At 39.7% G+C, this 17555-nt stretch overlaps 1 protein-coding gene across 2 annotated transcripts in view; it reads right to left on the reverse strand.

Annotated features, from left to right (window-relative positions):
• The window catches only part of PPP1R13B (protein phosphatase 1 regulatory subunit 13B), a 69612-nt gene extending 55425 nt beyond the window's left edge, over nt 1-14187 (reverse strand). Inside the window, exon 1 of one of the 2 annotated variants that reach the window (XM_030948731.1) lies at nt 13758-14187. In XM_030948731.1, the coding sequence (XP_030804591.1) occupies nt 13758-13766 (9 nt within the window). In that variant the 5' untranslated portion in view covers nt 13767-14187. The remainder of the gene's footprint in view (nt 1-13757) is intronic. The other variant, XM_030948730.1, reaches the window with a different exon arrangement.
• Nucleotides 14188-17555: the final 3368 nt, after the last annotated feature.

The following is a 17555-nucleotide window of genomic DNA, read 5'->3' on the forward strand; positions in this document are numbered from 1 at the left end:
TGAAAAGTGAATACATCCTTGGGGATTCAACAGGCAAACCAGCAGAATTTTCCTTCTATCAGAGTGGAATAACTCTTTCCAAAACATTTCTTTAGTTTTTAGGTGGCAGATTTAAAAATTAAAAGCTATTGTTTTAGACTCAGAAGTCCACTTTGGTTGAATCAAAAACTAATAATAATAATAAATCAGGCTATGCAATGTAAAACTAAAAATTCAGGCATTTTATACACAGAAGAAAGTCATATAAGGCTAAAATTCTTGATGTTCAAGTAAAAATCTCCCTCTCACACACACACACACTCTGATCCATTATAAAGAGTCACTGTTTGATTTTACAAAAAGAAATCCAAAACTGCTTAAGATTACAGCAAATAAACAAAAAACAATGTTGTCCCACCTTCTTTTTTATAATTCTGTCCTTGGTCCACTGTTTAGATTTAAGTCCAGTCTTTTTCGGTAGCCAAGATTTCCCTTTTGATGCTTTTACAATATTCTGAAGAACCATCCTTAAAATATTCTTCATGTGGACAGTTGTAAATAGCAGTGAATATAAAAATGTTGTGTAAAGCTAAAACCTAATAACAGTTTCTGTGCAACAACTACAGTGAAAAACTACTTAAATGGAGTATTTTTGGTCTACTGGCACATGAATTCAGGCAGTAATGACGAGCAGTGATAAGATGTTCTAAAGAAACAAGACAGGCCACAGTTGTGACAGGAACAAGATAGGCTAGATCAAGTTTCACCTAATTAGGCAAGGTTGCAGTACGGGAGTTCTGCTGTCCTCTCATTGTGCAATAGTAGTCTTTGTTGCTATTATAATAATGACAAACAGTAAGTATTTAGATTAAATAAATTTACATGTAAGGCTCTGACTGTCTCAAAAGACACAGAAGTGATTTTCCTGTTGAAGGGGCAATGACAGGAGCAGAAGTCCTAAGAGCAAATGATCCTAACAATTGTCAAAAGACATTTCCATGACACATTTTTTTAAATCAAAAATATTTTAAGTGGAACAACCAGCTTAAAAACAACACCACCATATATTTATACCTAAAAATACAATAGTTCAGGCACTACTCCATTCTTGGCAAAGTCTGTCTTCTTGCTGGACATAATTCAAGCAGCAGAGAATATACTGTAAACTATGCTTCTGACTGTCTCATCATGTCAAGGGACAGCAAATGTTTATCATCCTTCCTGTCAGCACCATACAGGATCGGGCGTGGGGAACAGGCAGTGCCACAGCACCAACAAGGCTTTTAGCCCTTACTCTACAACTGCAGAAGCAAAGCACAATTCTGCAGCCTGATCCTTCCCTTCCTAGAGCAAATGGAGAGAGGAGGGACCCAAGGGTAAAAACAAAACAAAAACGAACCCAAACAAGCTGACCCACACTATGAAATATCAGCAGAACCAGACAACCCACCTCTCTCAGAGCTATGAGCCACATTTTGTGTAGCACCTTGCACACTAACTGCAAGAACAGAAAAGTGTGGAGCTCTCAACTTTGCTTGTGAGCCACAGCATTTTTACTTTACCCTTCCCTACCAGCAGCAGCAGAGCAGACAAAGCTAATGAGATACTTTATTTGATGTGCTTTGACATTCAGAATCAGGACTGTCCCTCCATAATGCATTGTGTCACTAACAAAAACATTCTGATCCCATGCAGTATTCTTCCTTCCTGCACAGCAAACATGTATCATGTTGAGAGATTTATTGAGAATATCATTGATAGAATAGTGTCAGATGTTTAAAATGCTGCAACTTAAAAAAAATTAACCAGTTAGCAACTAAGAACATTTTAAATAAATGAGAAACTCAAGGTTATTTCTTAAAAAGGGAAGGGTTGTTTTGTTTTAGGAAGGATGGAAAAACATCTAATCTGGTTGTTCTCCAAAACCAGATTGTATCTTGATCTGCCAGAAAAACAAACTATCACATGAATAAATATTTGAGAGGAAAAGCTGGGCCTGTTTTAAGACATACTGTGCCATTCTTTCAACCATGGCTATGGTCTGAATTCTTCTAAATTGCCCCCCAAATTTATAAAAGCCTTACTTAGGAAGGCAAGACAGACATGCAGAACAGCAGTATATGGGAGGATCAAACACTAAAGCCTGTCATACCTATTGGATAACTGGATTCTTTCAAAAGAAGAATAGGAACTAAAATAAACATGCGTCACTGAATTTCCCTTTCATCCTGTCGTTCCCTCCTGAAATAACTGAAAACATCTGTGTGTAATTTGTTAAATCAGATAAATAATAAAACCAATACAAACACAGAGTAGCCCCCCATGTTCTGTGAAAGTATCATCTCCCCACTGAGTACCTGATCCAGGGCAGGCATTTGGCTGCTTTAGAACTCTTACTGTCAGACAGGTAAATACAAATCTAGGCTATATGTAGAGAGATAAGAATACCAGTCTCTGGTTGCTTAACATATCAGCCTCAAAGTCCTAAATTAAAGAAAGAAGGGGATTTTCCTCACTAAAATGTCAAGAAGTTTTGAATGTTCTAAATGAAGGAGGTAAGATACATGCACTATTTCACTGACATAAGCTGTTTTCCTACATTAAATGCAAAAAAAAAAAATCCCATTTAAGATCCAAGAAGTCTTGCCCTGTATGACAAACTCATATGTAGCAAATCTATACACCTGCAGACTATGTAAATCACTCACCAGGAAAGTAATTGCAGCCTGTGATCCCACTAAAGCACTTCAATATTAACACACTCGTGATCTCTGAAAACGACATGGAATGATGTAGGAAAAAACGATATAAAGGAAAATTCTGAAGTCTAATTCTCTAAAATGTATACAATTTTGCATCAAATGCTTGTACAAAATGGAAAACTATTGAATATAAAGCTAGAGATTAAAACTGATAGGTGTGAGCAGCTAAGAACACTTAGAGAAGTAATGAACAAGTAAGAAAAGCAAGAGTTCAGAAGGAATATACTGCATGAAGGGAAGCAATAACTTTAAATTAAGGCTTATTTGTTTTAATAACTTCTGTGTCACTTTGCCAGCCTATTTTACTCTTTCACTATTGTCACTTCTCTCCTCTTGCTATATAAGCCATATTGTAAATGCTGAATGTGCAAACGTACAATTTATTCAAGCGTGCTTAACTACAAATATGCATGATTGCACAGAGGCTCTCTAAGCTAAGCTTTTCCATATTTGTGGAAAATTAATCTAAACAGACACTTTAATATTACGTCCAGATTAAAATAAACTTCTTAGAATTTGCATCCAAGACTTTAAAAACCCAAACACCTTGGGGTTTTTTTCTATGCATTCTCTTTCTGTTTCTACAGTAGGACCAAGTAAAAATCCATGAATCATACTGGGAAAACAAGCAAACATAAAAACAAAACCCTATCAACAATACCAACAAAATCAGTATTTTCACAGATAAATTAATAACACTTAATGAGACAGGTATCTAGGTTTACATATCACTTCCACTTCAGTAAACTGACAACCAAGTTTATGCATTTCTTAAGCCTATTGCATGAGGTAAAAACATGATGTTCCACTACAAACAACTGTACACTCAATAACCTACACAGAGAATGAGTTTTGGGGCTTTTTGCTTTTCCCATATGAGGCTGGAATGAATGGAAGGGATTTTACAATCTGTTCTCCAAAAGGTGTTAGAAACACAGCAGCACCCCTAAGCCCACAGGAAACCCAGACTGTTTATTCCATTATGACTACATATATGAATGTGTATATAAAAACATGCAAATCTACATGAAAACATTCATATTTTTGCTTTCTTTCACATCTTTGAACACATCTTGTCTCATAAGAAAACTGCACTAATTAACAAGAAAAATCACTGAAAGACTTTGGTCCCAACTTCAGGTGTGGTGGGGGAGGAATTCAGACACATCAGAACAGCCATCCCTGAGCACTGGAAGAAAAGAGGCTGTTGAAACCTCAGTGCTTGAAAAATTTCTAAATCATTGGAGAGATAAGAAAAAGCTGACCAAAAGCTTTTTCCTGCTCAGAAAAGATAAAGGCAACTACACGCAGGCTCCAGATCAAGCTTCCTTGTAATTTTGTGTCAAAGCCTCTCAGTTCTTCAGAACTGAGCAGTATTTGGCAGCTTCAGATGGATGGGGGAAGGGAGCAGCAGCAAATGGGGGTAATCCAGTAATGCCTTGAAGACTCAAATCACAAAGATTTGTCAGGTTGAATGTTATAAAACACCCAGAAACACAAAAATACCATATTAGAAACACTGTACAATAAATTCTCTGATGCAGTATGTCTTTTATGTCCCTTAAAGTGCTTTTTCAGGTTATAATTTTGAACCATGAATACAAGAATTCCTCTATCAAAATATGAGTTGGTACTCATGAAAGTGGATCCAATTCAAAAGCACTTTGTTTAGCTGAAAATGAGCAAAACTAAAATACTTGATACATAAATTAAATTATTTCAATATAAGTATTGAATTGGATTTCAAAATCACACTGGGGAAAACAGAACAGTTTATCAGAATTTAAACTGATTTAACCTCCTTCACAACTTTACCTCCTATCACTCTGACAAAAACAAATACTATTGCTCTCCAACATCTGGGGGTGAGGGGAAAAGGTAAAAATAAAGTACTGCAGCCAGGAATTTGGCAGGAAGAGAGCACTGCAAATAAGACTTGAAATTTATTTGTTTGAATGTAAAGCCTGTATGTGTATAGCACCTTCCCATATCCAACAAGCCTTTGCTGAACTGTTAATAAACAATAATAAAGTGACAGCTACACTGTACTATTAGTAGACCAAAAAAACTATTCAGAAAATGGACTGAAAAGATTTCCAAGTGGCATGGGCTAGAATAGACTCAAATCCATGTGATATGGTTTTAAAATAATTGCATTGAACCTGATATGATTTAGAAGGGTAAAGGAGGTCAACCATTACAGATCTTTTTTCCACAACCAGAAGTATGTGATTCAGACTTGCAGCTAAAATTGACTGAAACTTAGATGACTTGGGACAATAAAACAGTACATTAGGAAATTAAGCATCAGGCATGCTGAGACATTCAGAGCTGCAAGCAGAGATGAAGCGGCACACAGAGAAGAGTTTCATAGTTTATTTTTACAAGACACTGTTTCAAGAACTCAGTCATCTCCCAAAACATACCTACACTCCAACTGTTTGGTGCCTGAACAGTAATTAACCCATTCACTAGCCTGAAAAATCATTCAAAATTTCAATTCCAAGAACTTGCATTTTAAATACGCAGCAGCAAAATTTAACCACTTCTTTGTGGATAGATCTGAAGAGCAACTTTAAGAACCAGGTTTAACTACTTTGACATATACATTTGAATAAGTCAGGTAGCTAACATACCCATGTAGTATAAAAATTGTAAGCAGTGGCTTCACAGATGCTTTGTCAGATGCCCAAACAAGTTACTTAAGCTGTCAGTGGGTAACAGTTTCAGTCAAATAACCACTGGTAACTGTTTAAACTTGTTAGGGGTTCTAGTTTCCTATACCGTCCATACCATCACGTGGTTTATGCTCTGGCTATCACATTATTCTCTCTATGAAACACTAACAGCCTGTCAACCATTTTACAGATATCATTTATACCATAACAATGTGAAAATATCTCTCCTTACATTTTATCTCTCCAAAGGAAGTGACTGGGATATCAGTAAAATTTATTAAAGATATATTATGACAATGTTTGGGATTTAAGTAATTTGAAAACCCCTCTGCCTAGGTAGAATTCAGGACAGATTTTGACCACCACCCTGGTTAAGATTTCAGAAAATAGTCAGATACCCTTTCTGAAGCATGTTTGTTATAAAGTAGTAAGCATGGGGGGAGGAGGTAAGAAAATAAAAAGTTGAATTATGTTGAAAGTACCATTAGTATGTTGAAAGTATCATCTGCAGAGCAGCAGTAAGAATACCAACAGGTGCAGTACTGTCTCGAAACATAAATTAGACAAATTGCATTAGGAAACAGGACTAAAAAAGGATTTTCTCATGCAAAAATGCGTTCAAAGTATGTCTTCTCAACTTAAACTGTACCTGTTACTATAAACTAAGACGTTGCCTAGCTTCTTAGAGAAACTGAAAATGAAAAAAAATTAAGCAGATAAGCCTGTACTTAATGGCTGTGGTAAACCTTGCCAGTCTCAAACCACTCTGTTTCTTTAAACACCAGAGAGCAATGCAGGCAAGAATTTCCTCCACATGTTAATGCAACTCTGTCTACTTTTTTCATCTAATACAGGAACTTTCAACAATTCTCAACTATTCACCTTAGTAGGTCTGAACAGACACATTCTGGATTTAAGGAGAACAAGGCTCACTGGTCTCCCAGTGTCCAACTGGCTCCCAAGAGATTAGAACACAGAATTAATTCAGATGCTAGTCAATGCATAGTGCTTATGAGCATGGGATTTGGGACTGGAGAGACTCTCCTAGATTAGCCTGGCAGAGACCTTAGAAACTCACTGTTTACTTGTTCTGACATCAGAGAGCAAGGAAGTTATGTTGTTTGCCATTTTGGACATAGATCTAGATTCTTTTGGTATGAATCCATCTCCCCATCCATATTCATTCACCATCATGGAGTTTCAAGCTACAAGATCCAAACGTAAACTGATAAAACTGATTACATCCTTCCTGCAATCTACACACTTCTGCCCTTTCTTGGGCTGGTTCCAGTGCTTATCTGACCCTGCACTGAGTCAGTTTCAGTGTGCTCAGATGGCAGAGAAGTATCCTGGCAGGGGAAAAAAAAAGAAACAAAGGAATAAAAGAAAAAGTAAAGGCAAACAACTTCCTGCTGAGTTTGCAAACAGCTCAGCACAGAAACAGATAAATATCAGAGAGAGCCAATACAAGGGAGGGGGCAGCAGGGATGCAGGACTTCAGCAACCCCTGCAGTTACATCCATTTCACTTACACAAAACTGAAGCCTCCGTTTCTTCCCCCATTCTCAATTTATAAACAAAAGTTTAATCATGCGAACACTGAAATTCTTTTGTCAAACAGACATAAGGACACATGGGTTAAATACAGTGTCTGCAACATATGCAAGTTTAGATGAGATTGCTTCCTGCTGGAGTTGAAATTCCTTAAATAAAGTATTTTATAGCTACACTCTTCACACATAAATAGAATTCTGCTGCTAAGCAAAGCAGTGAACTGGAAACTAAAAAATCTTAATTGTACTTCCACTAGCAAAGAACTAGGCTAGAATACACTATGAATCTAGAGAATAAGGAAATAATGGGCAGAAATCAGAAGGAATGCAATGTGAGGGGTGGGAAATGATGACAGACTAGCAACTGCCAGTTAAATTTTATTGGTTTTCCATTTTTTTTGTGTCCCAACCTTATATTTGTTTCTCAAGATTTCCTCAAAGACCACATATTTTACCAAAAAACCAATATCCCTTACTTTTTCCCATTTCAGAGAAAATGTAGTGTTACTGGGTATGCAATAAAGATGTGGAAACTGGTGAAACCATAACTTATCTCTGAAGTAACAACGTTACTGCACTGCAGAGACTTTAGTTTCACCTCACTGCTCTACTCACCTGCTCAAAATTGCCTGGGGTAGAGCTCCACAATAAACTAAACTGAATAAACAAAAATACTTGAAGAGAGAGATTCCACTTGCCCATCCCCTTCTCTGGTATCAATCTTACACACACAGTGTGCTCCCTCCTGTACCAAGATGGACAAGACAACAGTCAGTGCAATACACACACACATGTACTTGCATATACTCACATATATTCACATGTGTACATAAATCTCTTCAATTCTCTTTGGGTACAGCTGTTGTTACATGTTTTGTGAGCTGGATGGGTTTGCTGAGACAAGCAGGGCAGTCCATTCACAGCCAATGGTGGGAATGGGCAGCAAGGAAGAGGAAGCAGCCTCTTCCAGAGCCGCAGGAAATGGTTAACCCAGCTCATCCCCATTGTGAAACCTCAGCCCAGAAAGGAATTCAGCTGCTCCAACATCCTACTGCACCACAATGATAAACCTGCTCTCCAGTATAGCACATGTACTTGCTTCCTAGCATGATCTAAGAAAAATAAAAGGGTGACCTAAAATCCAGGTAAAATTTGAAGTTCAAAACATTTTTTGTTCCTCCACTAAGCAGTTCATATTCTTGCTGGTCCTTTGAGTTATTACAGAATTTATGCTTTGTCCTCCAGGTACCATTGTTGCCTTTGACACACAAATCTGCTTCTGAAGGATGGTGTCTATTATTGCACAATATAATTCTATTATTGTCTGTCATAAAAAAATTGCTTCCAGAACCTCAAAACATTGAGCACACTCCACTGATAAATTGCCTAACACATTCAAGATTATTACATGCTTTCAAGTTTAATAGATGATAATGGCAGATTTCCCAACTCCCAGAAAAATGTACCAGCCTGAAGTGTTAAAATTCGTATCTCAGAATATTTGTTTACTTAAAAATCTTACCACAATTTAAGAACAAATGAGACACCAGATTCAAGGCTGACAGAAAAACTGTTCATAAATGCAGAAAGATTTCAAAGATATTTCGGATCACATAATAAAATAATTTTTCAATTTAAGAAAAAAATTGTATCATCTCCTTTTGTTGGGGTCTGATACAAAGCCAGAAATGAACCTCCTATATCCCAGGCTAGCACATTCATTTAAGAGGTTAAGTATTTTGAGCTATCTTGTACTAGTAATTAATGTATGGTAATACTAAGCTTTTAATTTAGACAAACACATAAGACTTGTAAATTCCAACAGTGAGTCATGAGGGAAAGGGAGCAAGACGCCTTCCCCCCACTCCCCAAATCAGGCAATAATTTGTTTCCTTCTTCAAACCTCTATTCCCTGCAAAGATTTTTTATTTTCAAATATGCCTGTAGTTTACAAAGACATTATTGAAACACCCCCCCCGCCAGACATTTAAGAAGATAATAAACATGAGCACTGATTTTAATATCAAGCACTAGACTTCAAATTCTTTACAAAAAAGCACTGCCTTTTTTCAGTCTATGGGCAGCTCTTGGCATAATGGGGGCTGCTCCACAGCTGTACGCATCTGAGTACAAATATCTGAATTAGCAAGGCTTTTTTAAATAATGTATTTCATATGAAACTTGGCTTTGTTAGAAAAATCAATCTGGTGGAATGGAATTTTGTTGTCAAACGTTATTTTCTCTGAAGTCTGCAATGGACAACAAACTCGTCTATGTTAGCATATGAGAGAGGATCCTTTCCCTCTATTTCTCACATATTTCATAGACCCACACATATCTAATAAATATATTTAAATATTCTATTATCAGACTAGCATGTGTATAGTACATTTGTTGACATGGTGAAGCTGATGAACTTATTTTTACCACAGAATAGGCCATATTCTGTCAACCTAAAAAAATAGTGACATGATCCAAAAAAACATGAAATGGCCTTTAAGCTTTGTTGCAATAAATAACTCCATTAATAATGGCTGATAAACATGCAAATTATTCTCTACAGTCAGTTCAGATTTATTCAGCAAACCAGGATATCAGTATCACCGAGAACTATACAGTTCTGAATTAATCACAATATATTTTATCTCCATATCACTGAAAATTGCTCATATTACAATAATGAAAATTCATAGTATTGATTTAAATGTATTAAAGTGACACATCTTCCTCTACGATGTTTAATTATATCAGTAGCGACCTTCCTATGGAAAGAGAACAGGGGACACTGATTAAAGAATATTTTGGTTTTAAATTATAAGCAATATAATAATCAATGCCCACTTTGGACTTTCTGGGAAATGTTTTAGACCAAACACAGGACAATGGTATGCTCATTTTAAAACAAAAAAAAAACCAAACAAAAAGTCTACCAAACCCCCCACTTTTTCTTAATTCACCAGCTTAATTGAAAAATAACTCCTGCGGATATCCATCTTTGTATTTTATCATAGTATTCATCTTCATAGCTCAGGAGCTTCTGTATAAATTCTCTAGTCTCACATAAGATATGCATTAGTCATGGGCATCTTCAGAGAAGACCTGCAGTGTCCCACAAAACTAACTAGAAAAAAAAAAAAAAAAATCCACTAAACACTCCAGACTTTTCACTCTCCCTTCTGTGAAACAACCATCACAACTACCTGATCCTACACAAGGATGTGTCCAGCAACTCTAACCTCACACAAAGTCCCGTAAGGTTCCTCCCAGATGCTTTCAAAAATGTGAAAGATGACTGCAACCTCACTGATATTCATGAGTTAAAGGCAAACCCAGAAAAGCTCTACTAGGAGAACATGCAATACCAACTCTTCCTCCTAAAAGATTCAATCTATCACAATTTCTTACACAGCACCCACCATCACCTGTCTTATCACATTACTGTAGGTATACAAACTCTACACAGTTCTTTAGTGTGGTGTTACCTCTTCACATGCTGGGAAAGAATTATACCCAAAATTAAGGCAAAAAGAGGAAAGTGTCACACGCTTCTCCAATGTATCAGTTCTTTATTGCATTGTATTTCTTTGTAAGTGGGAAAACTGCGCTCCTCATTGGTGACTTTTCCTTGTGTGCACCCTCGTGCCCAAGAAAAATGCTAATACTTGACAAAAGAGGTAATTCTGGAACTATCATGCAAGAAAAAAAGCATTAATTGCATTATTTAAGGGAACACTCTTTCAAACACAAACCCTAAAGTACCACACATAAAAGCCTCTCTATTGGGGCAAATAGACCAAAATATACATAACTAGGTTCCTCCAATCATGTTGTAGATTTTGTGGCTGAAAAAGGAGCTTTATCCACAATAATTTTGCAAATAAATGTAACTGTAGTTGTTTTAACCCAAAAAATTTCCTCTTTGAAGGGATACCACTTGATAGTTCTGTGTTTGCATGCTTTATTCCAAGAATGCAAGAAAGCCTAACCTTTACTTTTCAGAGAAAAAATATCCCTCTAATCAAGGCATACTTATAGGAACAGAGGTGATATTCAGTGTAGCATCATAAGCTCACCATACACATAGTCCTTATGTCCTGAAGGCAATGAAAGGGTTCATGATTGATATGTCTTGTCAGCAAAGCAAAGGGAAAAAAAACCCAGGTGAGAAAATAATGAGTCTAAATCATTAATTCTTCTTCAAGCCCAACTGTGTTCAGGACCAAGAACAGTTATTCTGTATTTTTCAGAACCAGAATAAGCAATATGAAAAAAGATAATGAATAAAATCCTTCTAAGAAAAGGATGCTGAAGAACAGAGTGGGAAGTATCCCACTCACAAAAGAAACTGTAATTGATAAAAACCTCTGAGAAGTAAAACTGTTCCCCATGTGAGGGGAGGAAAAAAAATCACAACAGACACCAAAGAAGAAAAACAGGGACTTATAAATGGTTGTACAAATGCCAAAAAAATTACCAATGCAAAAGTGGCCCAAATCAATTACTACAAGTCTAATAAATGTGAATCTTTAGAAACTACAAAAGTTTAACATTTGGTTTTAACTATGGTGATGAACTGTTGTAACAAGTAGGTAAGTCTAGTAGTTATTAAAATCTCTCCTCTTGCTAGTTTATGCTTTTGCTAATTATAGAAAAAACCCCAAAGCCCAAAATACCCACAAACAAAAACCCAACAGGTTTGGGGGGAAAAAAAAGCTTCCATGACTATGAAGTCAAGGAATTCTCTAAGGTAAAAACTTAGTGATCTAACTTTTCCATTCTCAAAATACAAAAAAATGAGTAAAAATCTAAAACACTTGGTCCAGTTCTACAACCACATGTTCACATTATTTGGATATTATATATTGATGAGTCCAGTAAATGGAGTTGGGTTTTTTCACCCTTGTAGTCTAGCTGGGAGAAAAACTGGAATACTGAAGGCACTGTTACAAGTCCATTTAAATATATATATTTATTTACATATGCATATGCCTGACTGATAGACTGTCCATAACAGCATCTAAAATGGCTTTAGAACAATGAAGTATTTATTATTTTAGGACTTGGACTCAGTAAGCTCTCATCTGCAAGACTACTTACTACTCCTGTAGCAAGGTAATTTGTTTTTATTAAAATTCATCTGTCAGTTAAAAATGCTTTGAAGTGTGTTTCAAAAACACAGTAAAAAGTCTGAATCTTCAACCACCCTCCAATAAATATAAACAACCACCACATTTGAACAAGCAAGGAGGTAACACAAGACACTGGCAGAAACATCCAAATAGGTAAAAAGAAACTTTCTAAGAAGTCAATCCCTGCACTACCCAAGTTATGACGCTAACCTGAAACCCACACATAGGTTAGTAATGGGAAGCAAATACGTTTGTTCTGACTTAGCATGTCATTGGCATGCAGGGTTTTCAATAGGAATTTCATGAATGTAAAGCATAACCAAAGCTGAGATGGAAGATGAAGCTGTCACCTTGTTTTTGTTTCTACATGCTAACATCCATAAGTTCATGGCACAAGTCTAACTCCATGAACTTTGTTGCGGGTTTCTAACACGCCCAGTGCACTGCAATTCTCATCCGTATCAATAGAGTATTTTGGCACTCAGCAGCTGGAAGTTAAAAGTGCACATGATGTTAAAAAGCTTGTCATAATACCTGGCTTTTAACCACTACCTGTGCTCTTCAATCTGAAATTTTACACCCAGTTGGAGCTATTTATTTTCTCCTCTCAGCCACGAAACAAATTTAGAGCCATAAAATCTTGTTAAAGATGTCTTTAATGTTCTCACAGAGAAACATTCTGCTGCAGTGCTTCGGCTGCAAACACTGCAGAGGAACTGTAAATAAAAAGCTAATTTCTACTAGAATTAGAGGAAACATGGGAGATAGCCCCTTATATTGGAGTAACTCATAAAGCCACATTTGAGATCAAATAGAGTTTGAAAGAAATCAACAAAAGGAATGTGATTGTTTATTACTCCGTCCCAGAGGATCTTGTCATAAAACGAACAGTCATCAGGAACAACTCTCTTCTGACCACTGCATCAGCCCACAGCGACAAGGGAGGGAAGCGGGGGGCAGGAAACGGACAGGGATTCTGTCACAGAAGACAATCAAGGTTGCTTGCAGGAAAAAGAAAGGGTTTGTCTTCAATAAATAAGCGACGGTTTCACAAAAGCGGTGACAGGAACCGAGGAGGGAGCCAGGCTGACACGGTGCTGCCGCCTGCGCTCGCTTGACCCCGGCAGGAGGGCCGGAGCCGCCTGCCCCGGGACGGTTCAGCCCTTCCCCGCACCCGGGCGGCGAGGAATCGGGATTTGGGTGGAAAACCCCGAAACAAACAGACACACCGCCCGCACACCCACTCACCCAAACACAGCGCACCCCCCACGCCTCACGGCGGGCCTCGCCGGCCGGCAGCGACCCGGAGGCGACCCCCGCGCTCCCCGCCGTGGTGCGTGAGGCGCCGCTCCGCCACAGCCCGGGGGGACGCGGCCCCGACCTGTCACGGCCGGTGCAGCCCCCGCGGGTGGAGGCAGGTCGTGCCCCCCCACAGCCGGGGACGGCCGTGACCGGCGGCCCCACCCCCGGCACGGAGCCCGCCGACGTCCCCGCAGCCCCGCAGCCCTCTGTCCCGGCTGGCCCGGGGATGACGGCGGCGCCGCGCACTCCATCCGCCGCCGGCAGCCCCGCAGGAAACGGCGAGGCGTCCCAGCGCCCGGCAGCGCGGCGCCAGGCCGGGGAGCGACGACGCGAACTCTCCCCGTTCTCACTCACCGGCATCATCTCCGCAGCCTTCTCCGCGCCGGGCCCGCTGAGCTGTGCCGGGCCTCTCCTGCTGCCGCTGCCGCCGCCGCCTCTCACCGCGGAGGACGCCGCGCTCGCCCTGGCGGCTGTGACAGGTGCCTCCCGCGCGCCTCGCTCCGCGCAGCGGGCGGAAGGAAGAGGCGAAGGCGGCGACGGCGGCCGGGCTCCCAACCCCCTTCCTCCTCCTCCGGAGCGCGGCCGCCTCTCCCGCCTCCCTCCTCGGGCGCTTCCTGCTCTGCTCTACTCGGCTCCGCTCCGCCCGCGCCGCCCCGCCACGGGTTAACCCCCGCCACCGCCTCCTTGCCGGGGCGGGGCCGCGCGGGGAGGCGCAGCGGGGCCGCACGTGACCGCGGGGCCGGGCCGGGAATGCGGGACCGGCACCCGCGCTCGACTCCCGTCCCCGCCGGGACCCTCTCGCTCCCGCAGCGCCGTGCTCAGCGTGAGGTTCACCACGCCGGTTCTCCCCCGCTCGGCCTCCTCCTCCCGGCGCTCTGCCGCCCTGCCCCCGGGCAGGGCCCCGGCGGGCGCCGCCTCCTCTGGGCGGGCTGCCCGCGGCCCATTGCTGCCGGGCTCGGGCGGTGGAGGAAGGGGCCGCGTCCCCGGGCGCTCTGTGCGCCCGGAATGCGGGGAATGCGGGGCGGCTCCACCCGGCCCGGCCGCTGGAGCTGCCCGCGGCCCGCTGGGCGTGCGGGGGGGAGCTGGGCAGTAACACGGGGGTCGGTGGTCTCTCGTGCCTCTGAGCTGAGGTCGCTTCCCGGCCGCTTGTCCTGGTCCGAAACACACCTTGGATAGTGTCATGCCTATAGCGTCACCTTCCTTCCACCGTCCCTTCCTTGTGAAATCTGATGTACAAAACTCCGCTTAGTAGCAGGAGGGGAAAGGTATTTTTGTCGTGATGTCAGACTCATGAGATCTGGTCTCGTGTTTGAAAGTAAGGTTCAGTTTCCTTCATTTTCTAGTCTCTCATTCTGTAGAGTTACAACGGCAAAATGAAAGTTAACAGCTTGGAAGAAGCCAAGCTCATCTAGAAGTCAAAACATCACCATATGTTAGTACTGCAACACATGCGATGTAGACAAATTTCATATTGCTGGGAGTCTTCAATCCTAATCTACAGCATACATGGACCTACCCAGCGCTCCAACTGCTTCTGAAAAATGGCTGGTTTCCAGTCTTTGTTACTTTATTTGCAGAACACCGTGACAGATCTCAGCTAGGAGTGGAAAAAAATGTTAGCTTGGCAAGTTTTTGAGGAGCTTAGATAACGTTTGTGTAAGTCTTTGAAGGTAAATGGTAATAGCATAATAATCTCACATTAATGTATGAGCCTGTATGGTAAGCATAACCTATTCATGTAAGATTCTGTAACAGATAATTGTGTAAATTATCTTAATATATACATGCTTAAGATTTCACTGTGTATCCTTCTCAGTGCATTTGCAGGCTCTGGTGTCAGCTTTTTGACAGGTCAAAGCCTCTGCCTCTTTTACTAAAATAGTCCTAACAAGGAAAATCTATTGGCATCACAAGATAGTACTTTGCCAGTTTAATGTTATTTTGCAAGTACCAGTTGGAGTGCTACTTGCTGGCAATCACACCAATATCATCCTCAGGTTCTTGTAGACTGTGATGCCACCTCACACACAGAGCTTTGGAAATAGGTTACTCAAACCCCATACAGAACTCCAAGATCTACTCAGAAGAGCATTATCCCTGCAACTAGGCTGGCTTGAATAAAACAGGCTCTGAAATGCTCATAGTCATCTATCTTAAAAAAGGGGGGAATGATTTATCCTCATCAAATTCATATTGAACTTTAATCCACAAAATAATAGGAGTGAATAGAAATTTATTTGTCCTCTTACTACTTAAGTAATTCTCATTTTAAAATTAGAAATTTTAAAATTCTAACACTGAGGGATTTGTGCACCTTTTGTCACCCTTGTTCTATAAAAATTAGTCTTTCTCATTGACTAGGTTAATTTTCATTGCCAGCAATTCTCAAACAATGGTCTATAATTTTTTTCCAGATATAATTGATAGTTGACGTTTCCCTGCATTAAATGAATAAAAATAAAATACTGTAAATATTATCCCACTATTACTTTTCCCACTATTACTGTAACAGCAGGAATACCTACAAAATGAAAAGTGGGAGAATATGATGTAGACAATTGCTGGGGATGCAGACACTCCTCCATGCAACTCCTCTGCTAGAATAATGGCCTGTAGTATAAAAGTTTGTCATTCTGTTGCTTTTGGCAGATGAAGGTTCAGCCAGTGAAGCAACCAGACAGACTGGATACTGAGGGCTGGGAGGAAATGTCTTCAAAAGGTAGAGTATGTACTTTATATGCAAGTCTGCTCCTACTCCTATTTCTGCTTCCCTTTAAAACATCACTTGTCTCAATTCTTCCCATCTCAATTTTTCTATAGAAATGCAGAAAGAAAAAAATATTAACCAATATTTACCAAGTGCAATACTTACAACTCTACCTGTGGCATGGGAAGTTATTTAACACTTCTCCCACAGAAAAATCTTTTTGGGAACCACTCTCTTAGCAGTCAAGAGACAAAACAGCCAATATAAAATTTTCTGATTCCAACTTTTAACCAGAAATCTGTTTACTGTGAGCAAAAAAAGGGTCACTTATAATAATGTAGATTTTTTCCCCCCATTGTCCATGCATATCCATAGCAAATGACTGGTCCAATTTTGTAGAAATTATGGTGCTTGGCCCAAGGGGCCAGTGATATCTACAACTCAGTTGCCTTTCTGGGATAACTGAGGTTGCAAGAAAGCAGTCAGTATTTGGGGAATGCCTAAGAAGATAAGGGAAGAGAATTTGGTTATGGAAGCAGATAAAGCCAGAGGTACTAAATCCAAATTATCTGCTTCCTTTGTGAAAGGTGTTCTAATTTTGTTGACCTCTTTCTAAGGAAAGGGTTTGTGCTTATTTGTTGGTGTAAATATAAATATTAAAATATGTTATACAAATATCTTTTACTCTTCTCTTGGTTCTTAAAAAACCTCAGCAATTCTATTAAACTTTACAAATTGAAACCACTGTAGATTAACATACCTTTTTTTAACTGATAATACATAAAAAATGAACAATTACTGCTTATTGGTTCTGGTATGGTGAGTTTTTGAGATGTGCAGAAGTTGTATTTACCTAGAAACTGAAATTTGATTGAAATGCATAAACTGTCACTTATTGTTTTGCTAAAACATTTGGAATTTATGGGTACATAGAAAAAAATGACCAAAACATGGTGTGTATTTAACCTGGGTTTATTGGAAAAAGGGGTTTTAACTTCTGTTAATAAATTTCCAGACCTTTTATTTGATCATTATTTTTCTTAGGACAAGCAGAGAGTCCCAAAGATAAAGGTGGCAGACTAATAAAATTTTCAGGAGCACTCCTGCTGGAATTCTGAATGCTGCTTGTGTTTTCTAAGTATCTTCTAGCAAGATTTTCAAAGGTAGATGTTTTTAAAATTTTAAAAACTAGTATGTCTGAATCTCTCCTTTTCTATAGACAAAAGGAGGAAAATGAGCTTTCCTACCTTCTGAGATCCAAGTGTTCTCCAGTTTTGCATTTACTTGTTAAGATGCTTTTCCAGAGCATAGGAAAATGTTTTCACGCTTTGGAGGTGTCACAGGAAAATAATTTTGAATTAATGTAACACTTTTTTTCTTTTCATGTGGTATTATTTTAAATAACAGATACTGCTATTTATAGCCAGCAACAGTGTCAGAGGTCA

This window comes from Camarhynchus parvulus, chromosome 5 (genome assembly GCF_901933205.1).
Source record: "Camarhynchus parvulus chromosome 5, STF_HiC, whole genome shotgun sequence".
Lineage (NCBI taxonomy): Eukaryota > Metazoa > Chordata > Aves > Passeriformes > Thraupidae > Camarhynchus > Camarhynchus parvulus.